We start from the raw sequence: 24,635 nt of genomic DNA, 5'->3' as shown, positions 1-24,635 counted from the left end.
GTAGGTGTTGTCATCACAAATCCCCGGTAATTTAAACCCAGCTAATGACGTTAAATGTGGGCTTGGCAGCAGGGAAGTGGTTGTCACGTAGAAAATTTTGTTTATATCTGATTCACTGAATTGTATTAGATTCATATTCTTTCTTTTGAAAAGTAAAAGGATTTCTTTTGACCAGAAAAACTCTCTGATTCATTTTTAGATCAAACCAGCTGTAAACAATGTTTTACATTTACAGTGTATCAAAGTGATAATGATTTAACAGTGCAAGAGCTCCTGTTGGTTTCGCAGAACTTTGAAGAGGGTTTTCGTTTATTTGTTTTCTGTTCTCATTTGTTATCTCTTCAGGTAACTTTGTTTTGGGGAAAAGCCAGCAGGAAAAGCATTCATGTCATCCCGCTCAACAGCCAACAGCTGACAGACGTGGAGCAGCTGGTGAACACAGCAAAGCATTTAGTCAGACCCTCTTTGTAGTGGAGACCACAGGGAGCTAACAGAGAGTGAAAACTGGATGCATGTTTGTCAAGTAGCCAGAGACACGGCTCTCTTACTGTGAGATATTAACTATGTAAATAAGCAGCTGCTTGCAAACAAGTTCATGATTTGAATTCAAGAGGTGATGATTTGTCATTGTAGGATTCATGACTAATTTCTGCTGCATCCAAGTCCAAAAAGTTTTTGGAAAAAGACATTTGCATATAAGATTGATACATTGGCCCAGTATCATAATAACTATGATATTGTGACATGTCTTTAAACTATTTCACCCACCCCTTCACTCTAAAACTTCATTGTGTTGAACATTTAATTATATATGAATAGCTATTTTTGCATCAGTCTACACTCAGTAACCCAAAATGACAAAGTGAGAACATGTTTTAGACATTGACAAAACCTACAGCTCTCAGTTACAAAAGGATTCAAACTCTTTTTTGTGGCATTCTTGTGGTTAGGTCCTAACCTGAGTGGGCCAGAGACTACACGTTAAAAAAAACATGCCCATATCCATTAAAAAAAACATGCCTGGCTCCCAGAACCAGCAGTGACGAAGCTGGTACAGGATAACCAAAAACACAGTGTTAGACCAAATGCAGATGACAAAACATTGCTGGTTTGATGGTTTGATGACATAAACAGAGGTACAAAGGGCTCAGAAATGTAGGATGGAGTCTAGGCTCAAGGCTTGGTTGAACTGATTCAGATCACTGATCCCAATAACTTCGTCCACAGATTCACTCAAACCCAGGGTTTATGCTAGGCTAGGTTAACCATGCTCTCTGGACAACCAACCAGAAATGTCTCAGCTTTTGTTGGATTTTGCAAAGAGAGAATGTAGAGAGGTCCTTGAATTAAACCTGTTTCAGAGCGTAACCATTCACCAAGCAGCACAGCAATGACAGGAAGCAAACAGCCACCACACTTAGCCTACACTGTAGCTGATTGGATGAGCAATGCTGCAACTGCTGATGCTCATTAGTGTTAAAGTTTAAGACACAGGAGTAAGTTTCAATTTCTTCAAGCTATATCATATTATCCACTTGATTCAATACAAAAAAATAAAAAAAATGCAGGGACAAATTACTGACAAACAGATTTCAACCAACATAACTCAAACTCAAAGTCTAAATTTTAAAGGCAATCCTGGGGCATGGGGCAGATGAAGTTAGGGGGTCAAGTTAAGTTTATTTATATTATCACATTTCACACAACAGGCATAGACTCAATGGACCCTTACAGTCAAAAATATGCAAAAGGCCATCATGTTCCATATGTGTTATTTCACCATGTTATTTTCTACCTTTTTTGAATCCTCATCTACATGGAACACGTGCAAAATAAAGCAATGTAAATGTTTTATTCAACCGTTTGCCAGTATTTATCACTATAGTAAAAAGGCACATGCATTTCTTGAAAACCATGCCATAACTGTTATTGATGAGAACGCGGCTGATGTCCTTGGTTACTGATTTAATGCTTACACATTTTAGTGTAGTGTAGGGGATTTTCCTATTTGACCTATAGGTGTACGTGTTTCATGCCAATAAAATAGATAGATAGCCTACTATAGCAGAATATAGAAAGCGGAGTATACTATACTGTATGTAAAGTATATGATGAGGTGAATCATGACATACAGGTCTGTCTTCCATGTGTGTAAGATCCCAAAAATATGTGCATGTACACGTCCTCAGAGTGAAATGACTGGCAGTTGGAATATTTTGGAGGAACATGGGTCAGCAGGTTAAAAAGATGCAAAATTGCACAAATCTGTGTCAGTCAAAGTCCCAAAGCATGGCGGACAGCACGATGACAATAGCCTACACTTTGTACCTTGAGGCAAAAGGTCACAACAATACTGTGGCTTTTAAAGGAGTAAGTTTGACCACATTTACAGTAGTGTGGAGATTATATTGTGCATAACTGTGGTGTTACTCCAATAAATCTGTTACAGACATTTGATCTCATAACAGTGTGGACAGCCTTCTGCTAAAAAAAAAAGCATTTTAAACACCATTAAACCCAAATCCACATTCAGTCAGGCAGTCAAGGGAGAAATACACATTGTATTCTCTAGTCTGTTTTTAACTTTGGTTTATTTAAAATCCTCAAACACAAACAACCACATACACAAGTGGATTAAGGAAAGGCTCTTCTGCTTTATTTTGGGGATTTCTAAAACAAGCTTGTTTATGTCAGTATAAGGTTTATACATCACTAAGGTTTGGGTCAGTGAGGAGAAATTTGAATCCATCCATCCATCCATTGGCTACACTGCTTATCTATGCGTAGACGTTGGGTGTTGAACCAATCCCAGAGGGCCTATAGGCTGAAAGGGGGTTACATCCTGGCCAGTTAGAGTCTTTCGTCTTAACTAATCAGTAAGACAGTAAAAACAAATGTAACACTTATATAAGTGAACACTAGGTATTACAAAGGAAATGGGATTTGTGCTTATGTAAAAATCACAAGGCCTACATGAGCAAATCCCAGCTGTTACACGTAGTTTCTTAAATGGTCTTTTCTACAACCTTAACATTAACATGTTTTATGGACGGTGCATACAACAGTTTATTTCTGATGTGAGACACAGCAGGAGATGCAAAACTGGAAGCTTATGTTATAACTCAATTTGTGAAACCAGACACTGGTGCAAAATTTTAGCCATGACAACTTATCATTGCTTTGGAGATTAATGTAGCCAGTACGACATATAATAATTTGAAAAAAGGGGAAGGAATGGAAATGTTATTTGTGTTAGATCCAGGAGCTGTCACCTCAACCTTACTGCAACTGTAATGAACAGAAACAATAAGAGGGATTTCATAAAGTTAGAGAGAGACATTTTAAAGAGTAACAGGTGGATTTTATATTTCTGGAATCTCATATCATAGATTTGGGTTTATGACAAAATAAATTATTTGGAAATGTAGGCTAGTGATCATATCACTGTAACACAAGTAAGATTTTCAATCAGTGCTAATTAGATAAGATATTACAAATGTTCAATAATCAGTTGAAATCACCAGACTCTGTCAGTTTAAGCTGGTTCATCTTTGCTCCACATGTTTAGAAAATTAAAAGAGCAGTTTGTGAAACTTCAAAGAGATGGCAACAGTCACAACAGCATCAGTAACCTACCAAACATGAGACTAAACACCACCGCAGAATAAATAGAAATAGAAAGCTGCCAATTGTACAAAATATACACCAACATGAAGAGTCACAACAAAGTGCTTTGCAAACAACTGAGTCTTGATGGCCCTGGGGGGAAAAAAAACAGTTGTTGCACCTGCAGGAGGTTGAACAGGTTGTGGTCTGGATGAAGGGGGTCCTTCATTACTTGACTGGTACCCTGAAGGCATAGATCATCCAGGGGTGCTAGACAGTGGCTGAAAAACTTTAATTAGGATAAGCCGGTGCATATTCTCATTTGCCCAGGAAAGGAGGTTAAATCGAAAGCAACTGGACTTAGTTATTTGTCTAGGAAGACGTTTCACCTCTCATCCAAGAGGCTTCATCAGTTCATGTACAGTTGCGTACAACCTTGTGCAGAGGAACAGACCCACTGCCCAAGTGGCCTTTCTGCGTAGAGAGTGCATGGTTCTCCTGTAACTAGATGTTCTCTCTGTGTGCTCTTGACTTCCTCCCACAATACAAAGACATGCGGTTAATTAGTGACTCTAGAAATGGTTGAATGAATGGTTGCTTGTGTCTGTATGTCAGGCCAAATTAGCAGCCCCCACACCATCTTATAAGGAGGTATGATATTATGGACTATTATGTGAAATTATTTTGTTTCAGTAAGAAAAATTAAGATAAAACTTTGCAGAGCAGCCTGGAAGCTGACGCCCACTGAATATTGGCAGTGCTTTCACACAGTCAGATGAAAGATAAATTTGTTTATATCAGATGGAGTCCAGGATGTTTGGTATGGAGCTGGCCGGGCCCAGCATCGTGCTGATACGGGACCTTTTTGGACTGGACAGAGAGGTTCTCTATGCTAAGCTGAAGGTGGAGATCGTCCATGGGGAGTTCTCCATATTCTCCACTTGTTACCAGATCCTACACATTTCTGGCCACTGCTCAACTCAGGAGGAACTGCAGCAGGCTCCTGACCTAAAGCATCCGTCAGGACATGTGATATTGGATCTAACGCTGCTCCATGCTAAACATAGGTGAAATATTTACTTGACTGTAATTGGTCTTCATTTAGTATTGAATGTGTACTTAGATGGACAGGCCATCTATAGCATTTAGCATCAGTGTAAACGAGTAGTGACTTGATTCTTGAGTGAGCAACTGTTTGATGCTCTAATATTCAACCAGTCAACCATAATTTCAGTTTGTTTGTCGTCGCTCTGACAACTTATCTTGTTAAATAAGTGTATTTTTTGATGATTGATGTCAAGCAGATTAGCTAAAGAAGCCATATTGTAGATGCAGAGAGCCTGGGTTAAGCTATCGCTAGAAGACGGGGGTATGAGCCCTTCCTACCATTGATCCTCATGGGAAATATCAACTCCCTGACTAAGAAATGTGATATACCGGCGGCACTTGTGAAGAGCCAGCATGCGTATTGTGTTTCTGGTCTCAAGTGTTTCACAGAGATGTGGTTAAACAAACAGCTTCACTGTAGTACGAGTGGGAAGAGGCGCCAGAGAAATGGAAACAGGAAAGGTGGATCTGCTTGTGAACAGCAGGTGGTTTAACCCTGGGCATATGATGGTGATGGAGAAGATCTGCTGTCAAAATGTCAAACCCTTGGCAGTCGATCTTAGACCTTACTACGTATGTACGAGGGACTTCTCTCACATCGTTGGCATTGTTGTTTGCATTCAACCAATGAGCAGAGCTTGTAGCCACACCACGATGCAGCCATCTCTCTCACCTGACCGGCTTCACTCAGTATGTCGACTGGGCCACAAGGGAAAATAAGACACTCGATCGGTTGTGTACAAAATGTTAAGATGGCTCACACTGCTCTGGCTCTATCACCACTTGGCAGATCAGGTCCTAATCTGGGTTTTCATCAGCCTTCTTCCAAACAGCTGCAACCAACCAACATTCAAGAACGGGACCCAAGAGGCCAGTCAGTCTTTAAATGAGTGTTTGAGTGCACAAATTGGAATGTGTCGCTGGAGTCGCAGTGAAAATGAAAACAGCAACAACGCTGGCCTCGATAGGAGGGTTGTATTTACCACAGACTATATTGACGTCCATTTGGACACTGTTTCCTCTCTGTCTTAGTTTGTTAAATTGATTCCCCCTGCACCTGTTTCCCTTTGAATTTTTCCCTGGATCCCATTAGTTTACTTCTGGACTCGCTTGTCATTTGTAGCTGTTTTGTTTAAAATTAATTTTAAAAATCTATTACATTATATCTAAATCCTTTTTGTTCATTCTATCCTACTATGTCTACATCTAGGTCCCATATAATCCCTATACATAAAAAATGATTGGTATGGACCGTATATTACATGCACATTCACTCACACTTGAATGCAACTTTCCCATCTGGTCTGGGAGAACCTGGGGATTATACAATTTCAAGTCCATTTGTATTTGCTTGAACTATAATGCAGACATGTCTTATGAAGGACATCTGGTTCAAACATTAATGCATACATTTTTTTTATTATTCTATATTCCTTTGCTTGAGGAACTTGGATTTTTCTGTGCTACAATGTGTTTTTGTTATGTGAAGTTGCTTTAATCACAATTGATTCAGTTGTCAATGCCTTTGTCTGACAAGATTTGAAAGGAATTTCTAAAAACATAACAAAAGAAAACTATTCATCTTCCCATTTCCCACTCTACTCACTATCGCTCACATGTTGCAATATGCAATGTTTTTATGTTCCTGAAGGTACAAGCAGTGCACAGCGAAAACCACTCAGCAGCTACTTCTAGTCACCCATTTGTCTCATGACAGAAATATTCTCCAGCTGAAACAACAGCAATGACGTAGATGGCTTCTACTATGATATTGCAATTTACACACCTGCAAACACCCTGGTTCAGCGTCATCGGAGGCTGGGAATGGTTCAGAACTCTTTTCTCCTCATGTTATGACAGCATCGTAAGAACTGTATGACAAAGTAATTTGGGGCACTCTATTTGATCAAAGAAGTAAACTAGACTACATCTTAGTGTTGACAGCTCTCAGTATAGTGTTGTTTATTGGCAAACACAATTCTGTGTGTGTTGAATTTACAAGTTCTTATCCCAATACAATTGTTTTTGCACTTTCGCCTAAGCGCATCTGTGTTTTTTTACCCAACGGTTTCATCCAGCACATTCCTCACAACAAACAGTCCCACTTTCATTAAACCTTCAAAGGCACAACTCATACCAAGCATTAGAAGAAGATGAGGAAATAATGAAAAAGCTCAAGAATGCTCAACTTGATTAAATTTTATCCACAACTGACTTCAACATTTTCCCACGTGTCTTTACATATTATTTAGTTTACAACGTCCTAGGTGGTGCCACCACCAAGAATCATAAACAAAGTCTTTTATTCAGACTGATTGTATGCTAAACTAATATATTCTTGCACAAACTAAAAAAGGGCAGCAACAATGCCACATTAAAATAAAATAAAAATTAAAATATTGATTTTGCTATAATGCTGAACATAAAAGATCTACTTTTGACTCTATATTTTGTTATCAAATAAATTAATTTTCACTGAATGGATCTAAAACGTTGCATCCAAATGCAACCAAAGTTTATAGACGGAGAGCATAAATGAGGCCGCTGTGTTTTGTGCAGTATAACCACTAGAGGGTTCTGTATTACGAAATGAAAGTTGCTTGATACAACTAAAGGTCCCAGACAGAAATGGTTAAAAATGTGGTTTGACTTTTCAAATGTCAAGCATGACTAGCTTGTAAATGGATTGCATGAAATCACTTACCGGTATATGTCAAAAACGGGTAGTAAAACTTGTCGGACAGCTGGCCCATTGGAAAAACACACAACATTGCTTTGATAGCGCTGTCATGTAAAAAGTTATTGATCCTTATGCTAAGAGCATGAAAGAGCATGTCAGAGATCATATTACACTTTCTTCAGGAAACATACATAGTAGTTATGTTTTCTTCCATGTGTTTTCCAAAGCTAAAATCTTCTAGCAAACCTAGGAAATGGGTGCTTTAATATTTTTAAAGGCTGACGTTTGAAAAAAAAGATATCCTGTGGGAGCATGGATTCAATTGGGCTGTGTCTTACATGGATATGCTGACATTGTACAGCTGCTGCTATTAGCAGCAGCGCTCCCTCGCATTCCCAATCTTACAAATACCCAACATCTGACAGGTGATTATCGTAAATGCTCACCAAAGCAGCAGGCACACTCAAACGTTTCACCAGAAATTCTGAAGTTTATTCATCACTGTTACTCAAACATCTCTGGTCTTACATTACAACCACCTGTGGATACCTGAAAATGCACGTGGAACTGACTTGTTTTTTTTGGCAACATTACCAGAATGATCATGAACAGAAAATGTGATTGAACTGCCTGATATACAATACAGGTGATATATAATCCTCCATGCTGAACATAACAGCAGAGTTTAGTTAATATTGGACACTGCTTCATGTGTTGGCGCTGAACAATGGCATAGACCCAGATTCATGCGATACAGAATAATCCCATATTTGAGGTGGAAACACTATAGTGTCATCATTATCAAAATGTAGTGGTATGAGATTTGCTTTATGAGCTTTAGCAAACATAGAAGACCTCCTATGGTGTTTAGCCATCTACTCTCTAATCATGTTATCGGCAGCATATGCGAATATGCATCAAATGGAGTTTTACTATATAGTTTTATCTTTGTATCGTATCGCATATCAACATGTGTCAATTACTAAAATGCAGGATAACATCGTGTTTGCCCAACAGCACTGTACAATATAATAAGCATCACATGCTGCCATCAATCAGGACAAAGATTACAGCTGGCCCAATTCACTACCTCCTGTTATGAATTACAAATGAATGCAAAAGGAGTCTCTGATAATTTTTTACATATTTTAAACTAAAGCCATGTGCATCAAAATTGTTCAAATCTATAACAAGGGATCCACGTCTGCATTTTGTCAAACTGAACTGCGAGTCCAGTGGTGTACTTCTCTGAGGAAGTCTTCAATAGACAGAGATGCCTGTCATGAGGAATTAGGTCTTTACCACACAGGGCTGTTGATTAGCATAATCAAATATATAATTTTATACACAACAACTTATTATACACCTTTATAGTACATAAAGAAATAACATGAAATTATAGTTTTTAGCCTTAATATACTTTATATATATATATATATACATTTGATATACACAATTCTAAGCCATGGATTCAGCTTAATAGAGTAAATACTGAAAACGAGTTTTACTTATTGTTTCTAGTTCCTCACAAAAAAGAAGAGTAATTTACTGAAATGCTGAGATCTCTGTTCTCTCAACAGTTGCTGAGGAATTTATAACTCCTCTCCTCATGAGGGAAGAGCCTAATAACCAAAATGATGCCTTGAAATGTTTGAAAAGTGAAATTTTTGTTGAGTCTCTGGCCGTGACGACACACAAACACGGACAGGCAGGTTTAACGCTCCCCGGAGAGCGAGCACGGTAATATGATACATTTCTGTGCTGATGGTTTGACGATTGTTGAGGCGGTGGAGTCGAATGTTGGCAGCTCCTGAAGTGGCCTCCGTGTCACGCGGCGTGGACATGTGTGAGCAACATGGTCCTTCGAAGTCTGTCGAGGTTGACTCAAAAACCGCCGATCCTCACTTGTTATGGCATAATAAAAATAATCCCACGCAGGCAGAGAGAGTTGGAGGGGCAAGAAAATCTGTAAGCATACCTCTTGGTACCCCTTACTCTCCTGTTTTTGCACAAGCAGCTTCGTTCATCGGTCTGATGATGACACGGCACATAGCAGAGCGCACTACCAACCATATGTCCATCTACACAAATGTATGTCCACTGTTTGGTTTCACAACGAGCCCACAGGGAAGAGCTGCTGTCCTCTTCTCTACTTTGGGTTTCTCTGCCTGCTGGAAAAACAAACAAACAAACAAAAAAAAAAAACCACAAAGTGGGGGCATGTTAGGCCATAACTAATCAAGTGTTAAATTCACATAGCCATAATTCACAACAAGGTAAAGACCACCACGAATCAGCAGAGTGGATGTTCTCCAGAGCTGGGCAGTATTTCATTTAGACTGTGTCAACTAAAAGTTAAATGAATGTATGTGGATACCAGAGGCACTAATATGATTCTTCTGCGTTTACACTATCACACTGATGGGCAGGTGTATTTTATGTGCTAAGGTTGAAGTTTTGTTAATTAGCTACATATGCTGCTCTGATTGGCCACGGGTCAATATATCACGTGTACTCCAGTCAGAAAAGTGGTGTTTGATTTGATTTGAATAAGCACCCAACCAATCCGTTCGTGCTATAAGTGCCGGTGGTATGATGACCACAGTGGCATGCAAACGTTCGGGCACCCCTGGTCAAAATGTCTGTTAATGTGAATATAAAAGCAAGTGGAAGATGAAATGATCTCCAAAAGGCAGAAAGTTACAAATTACATATTCCCTTTACATTTTAAACAATATCATTTTTTCCTCTTTTCATCTTTTACATTAATGACAGATAGTTAGTACCTAGAAAAAAAAACCCTTTGGAAACTATCACAGTGTGTAAATTGTAAATAGCTTGTCTGATAGTCTTGTCTCAAGTCTCCTGGGTTTCCTATTCTTTTGCAGGGCGCTGATTTGTTTTCCCCTTTTCACTCTAAAATTGTAGAAAACTAAAATATTACAAAAGAGTGTTTCATGTTTAACCATGTAAAAAAACACACCGAAAAAAAACCCCACATATATTGTGGCTACATACTGCACACAAGACAGGGCTTTGAAAGAGGATCAAGGCTCAGCCTGATGAAGCTGTAAGCGAAACACATTGCTCTATTAAATCTTGATCCTCTTTCAAAATCCTGTCTTGTGTGCGGTATGTAGCCACAATATGTGTTGTTATACTTTTGCCACAATCCCAGCACCTTGATTTCTGTTGTGCATGGGCATTTTTTCCATTCTGCATAGTGTGACATGGTTGAAGAAATGCAGTTATCCGCCAGTGTCTCTTATGTTTTTTCTCCCCGTGGCCGGTCACTGTACCTGTCCGTGCAGAAGCTGCTGCAGTCAGGGTCGGTCTGCAGGGTGCACACACAGCGCTGGGCCTTCACCCCCGTCCTCTGCTGCTCGGTACCAGCAGAGCGCCGTACACGCAGCGAGCCCTGGTAACTGGACACACCATATGGTACAGTATGCCTATAAACAGAACACAAACACACACACACATTTCAGATCACACTAAAGTAATCTGCAGTCACATACACCTTGTTCTTTTTTCTTTTTTAGCATCATCAGAGATTTTAAAAGATGGTAGATATGGTCGTGTGGTGTTTTCAATATTTTGTCCTCCTCCATTTGGACACAACATGAGGAAAGTCTATAGGAAACACATTTCAGTATAATGCAGTCCAACTGCTATCAAAGGCCGGAGCTTCTACAATGACCGCAGTTAACCTCACCAATTTAACATTTGCATTGCAACAGTAAAGTAATCAAACCAACATTTTCTTTTACACATTGTTACTCTGATAGATTGAAGGAAAACGTAAAAAGGTAAATTGTTTTGAAGTTTTTTGGTTGTATATGAGGGGAGCCATGGTAATAAAGTGGTTAGCACTCCCACTGTGCAAAGGCATGCACACTACACAGACTGGCAACCTGTCCAGGGTTGTACCCCACCCTCACTCTATATCAGCTGGGATTGGCTCCAGCAAAGCCAGTAGATGGTTGTATATAAATATCCCAGTGGTACAAAATATTCAAGTATTGTAGTGTGTCTACTACAAAATGACAAACATGAGATTTGAAGTAACAGCGATGCAACCTGGATCTTAGAAATACTTGGTCATGGACTCAGCCCTACTCCCACTCCCACTCCCAGTCAACTCAGATGAAAGGACATACAGCACAAAAATACATTTCACTTCATACTGAGAGCCGACACTATTATCACTCAAGACAAGGCTTGGCAATAGGAAAAACATTTCTGTCAACAGCTCCCACTGAGCTGCCTCATCTGCATGCAACTCACATCACTTCTCACCTCTCTTCACATTGCTGCACCACATGCACTGTGCAGGATGTAGAAAACCAAAGGAAAAAACATAAAGGCGATAGTGTAAGATGTCTGTAAATGATGTGACCAAGCCTCTTCCGTGCATGTTTCCAAGCAAAGACAGTGGTGCTGTCAAATGGACCTCAGGTGGCCTCAACTTTGTCAGTTATGTGCTAACACATCTGGCAATGTTCAAATACACTAAACCACTTTCTTCAGAGGTCAAACTTAGTGTAAGTGCACCAACAATAGCACTGGTACTTCCTCAATGTATGTAAGGTTGTATTTATGCACAACTATGGCAACTGCCGGTACACTATGATGGATGCCTACAAAAAGACACAGTTTTCCATTTCTCTCTCAAACAAGTTTTACAACCAGATCAGATCACCTGTCTGACTGTCAGTGTTGTTGTGAAGCCGCCGTCCCGTCTGTCCAAAATCTCATCAACTTAACTTGATGACACACACACAGTGCCGTTATTGGACGATGGCCAAAACCATGAGAGAAAAAAAAAACAGCCATGCTGTCATAAACCAGAGTTTTCCTTTAAGGTCAGACGAGCAGCTCATGCTCCGATTAACCGCTCTCAACACATTGACCCTGCCCTCTACGCCCGTTATCTTCTCCCCACATGGCTGTGACTTATGAACTCCAACCCACCAACCAAAAATGAAAGTAATGACATAACATCACAGCAATTTAAGAAACCATTCAGTCATGTTGTACCAACTCCCTTTGCACTGCAGTAGTGGTAGTGGCATGACAAAAAGCCCTAAAGATGTTAAAAGACCATGGGGTCTTCAGGCTGACCCTGAATGCCAAAGCACATGACCTCACCTCCTCTCTGCCGACAAACAGACTCAGCAGGGTGGCGACCTTTCCTTTTTTACACATCTTTGATTCTGTGATCCCAGACATCCTGAGGAGGCGGAGTGTCTCTACCCATGGGACTGTTTTGCTTCCAGTAGTAACTGCGTGTCAGGTATTTATATTAATCTTCTCAAGGTCAAGTCCAATCATCTCCGACGCCATCAGTCAAAGGACACCACATGGCAGGCAAGCTGCTAAAATGAAGCTTCTCTGGTTCTCCACAGAGCTCCTCCTCAGAATCATATTTGTGTGTGGTTGTGAAGCCAGTGTTAAATCAACTGTTAAACTTTAAGACAATTGGTGCTTTCATGACAAGCATAATATTATTCCTACTTATCGGCCTACTTCTTTGTGCCGGCAACCCTGGAACAAAGAGATGTTCTTCTCTAACAGTGAGCGCTCTCCTTTGAGGAGATTACAGGATTTTGAGGAAGATTCATAGAGGCTGTCTGGCTGTGTCAGTGCATGAGCGAGCATTTGACAGTTGATCCCACTGAACTCTGCTGAACCTCTGACCTCGCACACGCTTTGCACGTATCATGTATTTTTCCCATAGATATTGCTGTAACTTAAAGGGACACTGTAAGGATTTTAGGCATTAAAGTGATAGTTCAGGTTATCTGCTTCAGATGTTGCCACTGATCCTGAGCACCAGCTTCAGAGGCTGAGCGATGTACAGATGGACTAAAAAAAAAAACGTTTTGACGACTAAAAAATTCCCAATTCCCAGTTTAATTTTATTTCAAACAGCCATTACTTTGGAAAAAACATTGTCTAATTTATTTAACTACTGTATTCCTACACAGAAGCACATACAAACCCACACAGTTGTGGTATAATAGTGTGTGTTGTACATGATCCTGATCTAATATACTGGCTACATAGATATTCACTTAAATACATTAAAGCAGAAGTAAGCGATCCGGTCGTTTTGGCTAATGCTGCGTTCCAGGCAGGCTTTTGAAACCGTAAATTACAGCTTCAAGTCACGACTTACGACTTTGTAGCGTTCCAGGCAACCCACTCGTGTTTTTCCGACCTGTTTTACCTGTGAAAGTCACTATAACGGCCACTCGTAACTTCCGACCCGTGAACTCGTACCAGATCGAAGTGGTACGACTTCACAGGTCGGAAAAACACAAGTTACGGGTTGCCCTGAACGCACCATAACTTCTTGTCAGCCGATGGAGTTAGCAGCCCCCGCCCTCGTCCCTACGTCACCACATTCAGGCGCATCCCTTGGCTGCACACACAGCCCTTTATGCCGTTCTCTCTCCTCATTGGATAAAACTTGTAGGATACGAGAAAAGTTTTCTCTTCGGCTCAGAGCAGAGCAGAGTGACTGACAGACCTGTGTTTCGGTCCAAACACTCTATGTAAGTGATTGCTGTCGGAAGATATAACTATTTAAGACTTATATTAACACAAATATATCACTTACTTCTGCTTTAATTCTTCTCAACCCGAGAACTGAGGTGGCTGTGTCCTCAGTTGGCTGGTTTGCATTTCAAAGGGATGTGGTAGAGGTCTTCTTTTTCTCTTCTTCTATCATCTACTTCCTGATGTGATACAGGTGTGGGTGGAGACCAGATTTGCTCCATATTGCTCCAAATCTCTTAGTTTAATATCCTTTTCACAATCCATTTCATAACCAGCCCAGTTAGTTAGACATATGTCAATTAAATTCCTCTCAAAATATAAGTTAAATTTTCAAACCGTCTGTTTTTACTTCTACTTAAGGATGATTAAAGCTATACTAATCAATATTGAATATGGTCGTATGACTAATCCCCAGAAGATGAATTATGATGCTGCGCTGCAGTTCATGTTTGTTTCGGCCCATTGTTCTGGTTTTACAGCTTGCGACATGTTGCTCTCATCAACATTGTTTCCATCTGCAGCAGGCAGCTGGTTTTAGTGAAACAGCTCAGTCAAATGTCCTGTCCACTACAAGACCAGCACCGCTTAGCAACTAGCTAGTGAACACTAACACAGGTCCAGATGACTGGTACTTGGTTGTTTTGCTATTTTTAGTTAAATTTAGGTCAATTGCTTTGGACTCGTCATAACAGCTTTTGAAGTGCTAAAATATTGTACTGTACTGGAATTCAACCTGTTCCAGCTCCACCTCAGGACTATCAACAGTCTGGTTTGATAGATGAGGAGTTATATATTCAAATCTTGCCAAGAGCAGCTGTAACACCTCACTGGTCCAGGAGGATTTTCTTCACATATACAGTACATATATTTTCTTAACATATAATCAAGCTGGGTCAACTTACAAATTGTTCTATAAATGTACAATTTTTAGTGATGTTCTAAAAGGTTTCTGAAGTTTACAGCTGTCAATCAATATAAATCTGCACGAGACATTTAAGTTTGTGCATGTTTAAAATAAGGAGTTGTATTTGGAAAAATACATTTGTGAACAAATTCTACCAATACTTAAAGCAGAAGTAAGCGGAATATTTGTGTTAATATAAGTCTTCTTCCCTGAAGTCTAATAATAATATTTGGAAAGCTCGCCTGAATATTTTGTAGTAAAATCTCAATAATTTTATTCTGCTTCAATTAATCATAATCAACCACTGCAGAGTTGTTGTTGTACAATGATTTTATAGAGAGTTTTAGCTATGTTAGCATTATTCTAAAGGACACTCATCAAAAATATGATTTTTTTTTTTAGGCGAGCATTGAATTTATTTAATTTTTGCTGTGTGCCAACTTCATTTACTCTTCATCAGTAACAGATATACTGACAATTACACATCTCAACAATCCTCAAAGTGTCCCCTATTCAATGACACCAAAATTATTCAAATAGACCTTGTGGTTGCAGAGATATACTCATTTTATTATTGATATGCAATTTTCGAGCAGAGGCCTGGAAAATAGGCTCAGGGAAGATTAAATAGTTATGTCTTCCGACGGGAATCACTTACATAGAGTGTTTGGTCCGAAACACATGTCTGTCAGTCACTCTGCTCTGCTGTAAGGAGGAGAAAACTTTCCTTGTATCCTACAACCTTTATCCAATGAGGAGAGAGAACGGCATAAAGGGGCAGTCCTCTCTGTGTGTGCAGCCAAGGGATGCGCGTGAATGTGGTGACGTAGGGACGAGGGCGGGGACTGCTAACTCCATCGGCTGACAGGAAGTTAGCCAAAACGACCGGATCGCTTACTTCTGCTTTAAATCACACAATTCTAATGTGAAAGAACAAGTGCTTTTGTCAACATCTGTGCACCGACACCTGGTGTGTGTTGGTGCAAGTTCCTACTCTGTGAGTGACTGTGAACATGCAAGTGTTAAATATTAATTGACAGTTTTTTTTTTGACAAGTGAATCTTATTGGACAATGGCAATCCAATAATTGTGTGGGTGGGGTAGAGGGCAGCTGTTTCTCTCCTATGGGTATGTGGAGAGGGGCGACTAAGTATGAAATATAAAGCAGAAGAGTGCAGAGAGATGCAACTGTAAATGGCTGTAAAACACAGGAGCTGCATACACAAGAAGTCATTTCTATATCAGTTTTTCTTCCATTACCCCCTTGTTCCTCAAACACGCTGAAAAGTGAATAGGAGCAGGTGCCGAGAGTTGTTAATGGACAGAGTCTCTGTGTGTTGACAAGTGGATTTTTTAACATTTTTAGTGAAATAAAGTGGAAAAATTTGCTAATTTGGTTTCATGCTGAGTCTACGCAGGAGCTGTCAACCTTCTGTGTCCTATTAACAGTTCATATCTGCAATACAGATGCACACCAAATGACTTCAGAAGAAACACTTTCCTGCTGTAGCTTGATTCACTCCACATGGTTTGAGCCCTACAGTAGGTACAAAGGACAGATAAATCTAGAAGGTTGTGCCTGGATGATTTTCAGCTTCATCTGTAAGGTGTTACTGCAGGACCCTCTCTGGACATAACGTCTTTGATCTCATCACTGCGGCCTCCTGTCGGTCAAATGTTATAGGTATATGGCTTTTTAAAGAGCAAATCTCTACTTAATCATTACTCCTGTGCCAGAAACACAATAGGGTGGCTTCAGTTTCATGAGCGGGAGTGACCCTGCACTCTAACTTTTTTGTTTTCTGCTCTGTAAGGAAGGATAACCCTGTTTCTGCACTGCTCGCCGCAGGCTGACAAATTCAACTGTGTGTGTGCCACGTTTCAGTTAAAGGCTTTGTAACCAAAGAAGCTTGATGGCCAAAGACTGACTAAGATGTCTCTGAGAATCAAATTAAACTAGAGCCATCCTGAAGCCTGTTGTTTAGAGACAACAAAAGGATGGATAAAACTGTCTGAACCTGCTCAATACGGCAGACAGAAACTGATTATCTTTCTTTGTTGTTGTTTGCTCTCATGTCAAGAGATCCAAAAGGAATTCAAAGGAGCTGAGCTTCCCACCTGTTACTGGTCAAGTGCAATATTTTCATCCTCCTTATTTTCAGATTGAGTGTGACATAAAAGCAAAGCACCAAACACCAATGCTGAATGAGTAAATGACAGATGAAGGGGAGTAGCGCTCTTTACTGGTTAGCCACATCTCAGGGTGTTAGTTTTGATCTTTAAAAAATGATAAAGAACCTTTGTAATTATGTAACATCTTGTCCAAATTTAAAATTGGCAGCAGGAAAACAGGAGTTATTCAAATTTGCTGAGTTTTTTCCCCATCTGAATTTCAAAGGGTGCCTCAGCAACAACCAAAAAGTTTTCAGATGGTCAAAAGGTAGAGACCCCTCCCTGCGGACTGAGCCACTGACAGAAATCCTCAGTGGAATTAAAATACCTGAGAGCTCAGGATCTAAACCGCCTCAGATTACAGCAAATTTTTACAGTTCATAGGCCTACTGACATATGAGAAAAAGCCCGGTTTGTTTTCCAGCTGCCTTTCATGATTCTTCTCGGGGCTTTCTTTTCTACATAACTCACATATTTGTGCAGGATACCTGTACCAATGTGATAAAAACCTACAAGCACATACAGAGACTCAGCATATAAAAGTCAGATTAAAGTTGAGTTGTTGCACTATATGAACTGATTTAAGCTTTACAACAACACATGGATAACACTGTATGACAATGACGTTCCTATACAGTCACTATGGAAGCATTGTGTTAATGTTATTGTCCTGCGGAGCTGTGGATGTTATAAGAGACTGAATCTTACTCTGGCGTGTTGATCCAGATGATGTCCAGGTGGCAGTAATACACACACTCCTTGTCTCTGTACGTGTAACACGTGCATCTCTTTGCTCGCCGCTTGGCCCCCGGCTGATCGCAGGTGGAGCAGAGCTTCGTCTCGCTGTTGGAAGCAACACGGGCGAGGTCGTCCACGCCACCTGGCAGCAGCGTGCTCGCCTCCATCTTCTGGTTCACATCTTTGCTACATGAGGAACCTGCAGGATCACAGCAATTCAATGAGACCACAATCTCTTACAATTAAGATATTTTGTTTAGTAAAAATTAAAGATGACTGGAGGTAACCCAACCTATGCGACACTAATATCAGCACTGGCTTCAAATTTGCATACAAGCAAAGCTCATTTTGTCACTACGTCCATTAGTTGTCAGCTGATGAATCATCTGCTGAGAGTTTTTAACAGGTTGCTTGATCACCACTCACTGGTTCCACGTGAAAGGTCGGCTGCATTGTGGTTTTGGGAGTCAAGTGAACTTTTTATGTATTAAATAACATCACAGTGGCTGCATTGACTTTGCCTGATTGTAAACTGTAGTCCAGCTATAGACGCAGCGGCCACACCCTTTGGTAATGCAATAGTTAAAGCCTTAATAAAAACAGGTGAGCTAGGCAATCCAAACATTTATCCACCACCATACAGTTGTCACGAGGGAGGAAATTATCCACAGACAGAGCCACAGAGACCAAAGCTGTTTTGTTGTACCAGGCGGTAAACATGTGTATTTCTGTGGTAAAGTTGGTCACTTTAACATGGGAGTCCATTGGGATTGAGTCACGCTGCCACACTCTGGTCAGTAGAGGAACTGCTGATTTTGGCTCCTCGGCATTGGCTCCAGCCTTTGAGGTTTTTGTTAAAGTGATGTTTTATGAAAACATCTCAGGCGTTGAGTTGAGGCGTATGGGTGAAAAAAATCACACATGGAATATCTGGCTGAGAGAGATTTAGTGTTTTACTGAGAACCATGAATTTAATAACACTGCCACTATGCAGAGCGATGAAAAGGGGGAAAAAATCCTACACATAAGGGCATTAGGCATTTCTTTTACAATAACATACTCCTGAACTTTGCTGTTGTTCTTGCCTTCCAGCTGAAAAATGGGGTGGATGCCCTTATGTTAAATATGAGCTGCCAGAAGGAAAAGAATAAATGGCGTTGCTTTTGGGGGAAGAGAAACATAAAAAAAATAAGAACCTGATGCTCTTTGCATAAAAACAAATTAGACAGACAAAGTTCTGTCATGACCTCTGATGAACACCAAATTACTAACTTATGTGTTTTTGATCTGATCTGAAATCAGTTTGGACATATCCTTTATCCACTGGCTGGACTCAAAGATGAACTATTCAATACAGCTGGAAGACTGCAGGATGAAAGTAACAGTATTTCGCAATTTCACAGTTTGGATGAGAGGATGGTGAGTTTTGTCATTAAAAAAAAAGCAAATAATGACAGTTTTATCACAGTTTTGATTCCTTCAGTCTTGACACTTTGCACATCCTGTAATTTAGTGTTGCAGAATTGAACACAACACAACACAACACAACTCACAGTGACTGACCCACTGATAACAGACCAGCCCTGTGTTTAGATTCACCTGTTTCTTCATCACATGTACCAGCCGGCCATTGTCTGGTCATTATAAACACGACAAATTATTATTTATGTCAATCATTATAATAAAAACAATCACTCCATTAGTGTTACATTAGTAGGCTACTCACCGTTTGCTAGGGACGCTGTCACTACGAAGAGAAACAAAAACCCCACATCAACCGAAGAAACACTCGCCATCACACGTGAGGCATTAGAGGTTTCAATTTAAAATGGAAAAAAAATTGATAATAATAATAAATTGAAATGCGGAATAAAACCTCCAAAAGTTCACGGTGTCCACTGGTCTGCTCCTGTCCTGTGTCTGTCTGTGTGAAGTCAGAGGTCCTGATGAGACATCACACATGTTATCTGACCTGTGGAGCTGCGCTGCTGCCGCTCTGCGTTTTGTTTCCCTCAGCCAAACTCTGGTTTATTATGACCTGACAGCTCCGCGCCACTCGTGTGCCGCAACACCGCAAGCTTCCTGCCACACCTTTCAAAATAAAAGCTTTCAGGGTGTGTCTGTCTGGGACGCCCATAGGCTGTAGTGTACGGTAGTGTTACGCCCTTAACCTCCCCTCTGATAGAAACAGTTGAGGCCAAAAATAATCATGGAAAAGAAATAGGATTAAATATGTCTTCAATTATCTTATACACAGCTTTGACAAAGGTGTAGATCTTGTGTATGTGCAGTGTTAGTGGGTTATTCTACTGTAATTGCAGGTGGACTCCCAGCTTTCAAAGTAAAGGTTTTGAACAAGCTCACATAAACAAATAAATTGTCTAAAAACTGTCACATACTGTTACATACATTTCTCTCTGGCCTCAATCAGAAACGTGGATCCATCTCTCCATCTCATCCACACGATCAAAAACTTCTACTGTGACACCTGTTTTTGTTTTGTGTTTTCTAAATCTCCTCACCAATAATTTCATGCTTGTGTTACTTTTATTGTTGCTTTTATTGATTCTTATTATCTCTAACATTTACTGTGGTATTATCACCCATTATTGTTACAAAAGGCAACTCATTTTCACATCAAATAAGACATGTATGCAAGTCAAATATTCCCTCTCCTTTTGGCTCTCGTTTGGTTTCCGAGAAAATAGTGAATAGTGTTTGAAATAATTGTAGTTTGTGTGAACTTTTCTGGGGAAAAAAAGTAAGAAAAATGTTGATTTGACATGTGTTTGCTGTTTTCTAAGACTTTATCATTGGAAATAACAAAAATAAAATTGGCAAAATCAGGTCTTAAGATGTTCAGTTTGGTCATCTGACTCACCCTACCGGTCATCAGTCATATGAAGATCATTTTCACCACTTGAGGAAGATTTATCTAGCATTTATTTTCTCAGCCGGAGTGTTACAGTGGAACCGGATGGTATTTTGACAGAAAACACACGGGCATAATAGCGCCTGGAGTGCAGTGCTGTTCGGGTGGCAGAGGAATGTGTTGTACAAGTTACCTTGAAAAGCGCGGGATGGGATTGCGTGACCTACAGTCCACATTCCACACAGATCCATAGGGAAAATGCTCTTAACCAATTCACTCAGTGTGGGTCTGCCAGACCTGCCCACCACTTGTCCATTGTTCTGTCACTCTTTGAAGTCAGTAGTTAGGAAGAGCATGGGCCTTGACCACTATCATCAGTTGTATCCTTGTTTGATCAGACAATACACTAGGCCACATTTACAGCTGCATCAGATAAAAGGACATATATGCACAAACACTGAGGCTCACTCAGACTCAACGATCACTAAACGATTTGTCATGCTGAGGCATTAAAAGTAATGTCCTGAAATATTTTTGATGTGACAGCTGTGTGAGATCTATCAACATTTCAAAGGGAGTCAGATGACTCACTGAATGAATCCTAACTCGAAGCTTGTGGTCAATGACAAAGCAGCACTATTGTTACTGATTAAAGTCTACAGTATTGCCATATATCGTATGTCAATGTTAATGAGTGATGGATTCACACAGATACATCCCCAAACATGTGTAACGTGACAGGGATCACTGGTACTGACTTTACAGAGAATTTACCCACAGTTTTTGTTGATATTTTCTGAAGTATTTCAATGAAAAGTTACATGTTTTGCAATATGTAATGTTTACATTTTATGCCGTGGTTTTGTCCCTCTGCGTTTTCACAAGCATATCCGGACTAACCATGACCACCTGTCTTGCTCAGTTCTTTGCAATGGTTCTGCATTGGAAAATTGTTTCTCGTTAAAAGCCACTTAAGACAGAAAAATCAACAACATTTTAATTTCAAGGTTCTTTTGCCTCCTCTGTCTGGACATATTGAATCAACTGGGCAATGTCATGCTGGTTGTAGGTACTGTATAGAAAGATTCATGTTTTAGGTTTGAATTTTATAGCAGTCTGTATCTTTACAGATGTCAGTAAGCTTTTCATACAGACTCATAATTTTCAATGTGGCTTTCTGCAAGGTGATAATATGTCTGTAATTAGATCACTTTTTAATGTAACTTTTTATTTTCTTCTTAAAATACAAGTGATTTACTGAAATTTCCGTGATGTCCGTGAGTGAGGCTCAATTTACAACTTGTATTTACGAACTGTGGGGGGACCACAAGAGCAGAAGAATATATAAATCCTCTGCAGTAGGGTTTCAAAGTAATGACTTCTCACACATAAAAGAATTTACAATATTGTTAAAGATTGCAATTTTCTTTCATGATTACAAGAGTTTAGGTCACGGTTGAAAACACATAAATAAGTGTTTTCTCTCAAATGCAGAATAATGGTTTTACCCAGACTCTTGTAACTCTGGCTGAGTCAGATCCTGACTCCATTCATCTCAGGATGTGATGAATAAAAGTTATTTTAGCTGAACAGCAGTAGGCAGTAATCAGTCAGTATAAGGAATGAGGTGCTTGCAGCAGAAAGACTAACCATTTAGATTTCAGGCCACTATCAATCTTTTTTTTTTTTTTTCAAATGAGACATACTGATGTTATGTCATGTTAATGAGCTTTAAGCATCATCACTGCAATAACAAAACTGCATTAAAGAGCTTCTATATCAAGTGGTATTAAAAGCAAGATGTGAAACAGAGTTGAGTAAAGCTGGGTTTGCACTATGGTGGACAATGCTATTTGCAGTGTGCAGCTCAGGTTCTTCTAAAACTTCTTAGTTACTGTGATATGCTCTGACTCTCCAATTTTTGCAGGACTCGATTTGCCACACTTGCTTGCTAGCTACAGGCAAGTGTGTTTCCATCTTTACAATTGTGGACATGTCATTTTACATATTCACAGATCTCTGTGAAGTCTTTCCTTCTTAAATGTTTAGAGGTAGGAGTAGAAGATAAACAAATTGCACTTAATTATTTCACTTGATATAAACTGTCTTGCAAATCACTGTTGGCAACATCTGTAATGAGTTACTGTAAATTATGGAGCAGCTTCCTAATGAAAAAAGCTTCAGCTCTTATTACAGTACCTACCTGGAAATGCGACTGCGTGCCACTGCTCTCTGAAAACCTCTCTGTTAATTTATCTCCTCATGTTTTCAACTGGGTCAACTTAAGTAGCTTTGGTATGTCTACCTAGAAGGTGTGTTTTTGATTATATCCGTCTGAAAAGCCACAAATAACATTAAGGTGATACTCACACTGGTGTTTAGTGAAGCCACTTAATATCCGATGCAGTCTCGTTCAGTTGACAAAAAGCTCCAAATTTATATTGAAACAAATTAAAACCTGATGCTGCATGTCTTTTCTTTCATCGACATATGTCTTTAGTTAAGCTGTTTGCTTTCCACAATTCACAGAAATCTCTGGACCTTGAACTGGTTTGTCGGACAGGGTTAAAGCCGGCACCATGTAACCAAATCCAAATCACAGAAAAGCAGAAAACTTCCTCATGAAGCTCCGAAAGTACCATTAATAACCTCCTCTCGCTCTGATTTTAGGTTATTAATGTTATTATAAAACTTTCAGCAGAATATGATGTATTGTTTTTGAAGGAAAATATGATTTTTGTGAAATGTAAGTCATTTTTGTGATTTTTCAGTGGTACAACAATTCATTTAGTTTGTGAGTGGCAGTGATTTGTTGAAAAAGAATAGCAGACTCTTTTCTTTTTTTAAACACAAGAAACAAATGGGAATTAGTTCATTTTCATCTGCATGAACTGACATCCGACTGTCTGTTTAAGTGTGAACTGGCACAACGCTGTAGCTGGAGCACCTCTTTGCCTTGGGCCAACAATCTACAGCTTAAACCAATTCACTTTTGGATTCTGGGACAATTTGGGGAAAAATTCAGCCACTGTTCAGAAAAAAGAGGCAAAGTGTTTTTGTCAGCTCTGATTCAGGTGCCTGACTGACTTTGTTTCCATAGAAACAACAACCAAAGCTCATCACCTCCCTGGACAAAAAAAAATAAACAAAAACTAGAATTTCCACATTGTGGTTGTTTCTTTTACTGACCAGCTAAGTTTCAGGGGAGGGGGGGGGGGGGTCCCAACCTGTCTCAGTGTCTCAGTAAGGCCAAAAACATGTTTTGTGAAGCCTCTGGCTGTTCCCCTACAGTATATTCACAAGAGCGTCGAAGTGACCTTGAACTTTGGCTTTTGACCCCCAAAATCTACTCATTTCATCCTTGGATCTGAGTGAACGTGTGTTCCAAATATTAGGCAAAGCAAGTTTATCTGTATAGCCCCTTTTCTTTTTACACACACTTTGTCTCAAAGGGCTTTACACAGCATCATAACAACATCCTCCAGCCCTTCGACTCTCGCATCGAAGAGGAAAAACTCCCCAGAAAAGCCAAACAGGGAAAAAATGGGAGAAACCTCAGGTTGAGTGACAGAAGAGGGATCCCTCACCCAGGACGGGCAGACGTGCAATAGATGTTGTTACAGACAAGAAAACGGTTTCCAACATGGAATATGGAAAAACATGGAAATGACACCCAGCCCAAAGGATAAAGTACAACAGATAAACAATTAAAAAAAAATGTGCAAGAGGAGAGGAGAGGGCTCCATGTAACCTGATGTGTCGCCCAGCAGTCTAAACCTATAGCAGCATAAAATAGTTCAGAGCAACCTGAGCCAGCCCTAACTTAAAGCTCTGTCATACAGGAAGGTTTTAAGCCTAGACTTAAATGTAGATAGAGTGCCTGCCTCTCTGACCCATGGAGAGAGCTGGCTCCACAGTAAAGAAGCCCGATAGCTGAAGGCTCTACCTCCCAGTCTGTTTTTAGAGATACTGAGAATCACTAACAGACCTGC

At 39.9% G+C, this 24,635-nt stretch overlaps 1 protein-coding gene across 2 annotated transcripts; it reads right to left on the bottom strand.

The window, feature by feature from the left end:
* Positions 1-9,497: 9,497 nt before the first annotated feature.
* LOC146987391 (endothelin-3) lies at positions 9,498-19,609 on the bottom strand. 2 transcript variants are annotated; one of them, XM_085778025.1, is made up of 4 exons: positions 19,498-19,609; positions 17,742-17,970; positions 10,693-10,845; positions 9,498-9,564 (listed from the first exon to the last, which is right to left on the bottom strand). In XM_085778025.1, exons 1-4 carry the CDS (start codon positions 19,565-19,567, stop codon positions 9,543-9,545), a joined length of 474 nt encoding a protein of 157 aa, XP_085634151.1. In that variant the 5' UTR covers positions 19,568-19,609; the 3' UTR covers positions 9,498-9,542. The 2 variants fall into 2 exon arrangements, with proteins under 2 accessions (XP_085634151.1, XP_085634152.1); XM_085778026.1 differs by having other exon boundaries at positions 9,530-9,561.
* Between the last annotated feature and the right edge of the window lie 5,026 nt (positions 19,610-24,635).

The sequence above is a fragment of the Trachurus japonicus genome, chromosome 5 (genome assembly GCF_045865225.1).
Source record: "Trachurus japonicus isolate A0001 chromosome 5, Traja_1.0".
Taxonomy (NCBI): domain Eukaryota; kingdom Metazoa; phylum Chordata; class Actinopteri; order Carangiformes; family Carangidae; genus Trachurus; species Trachurus japonicus.
This window is presented reverse-complemented; position numbering and strand designations above follow the sequence as displayed.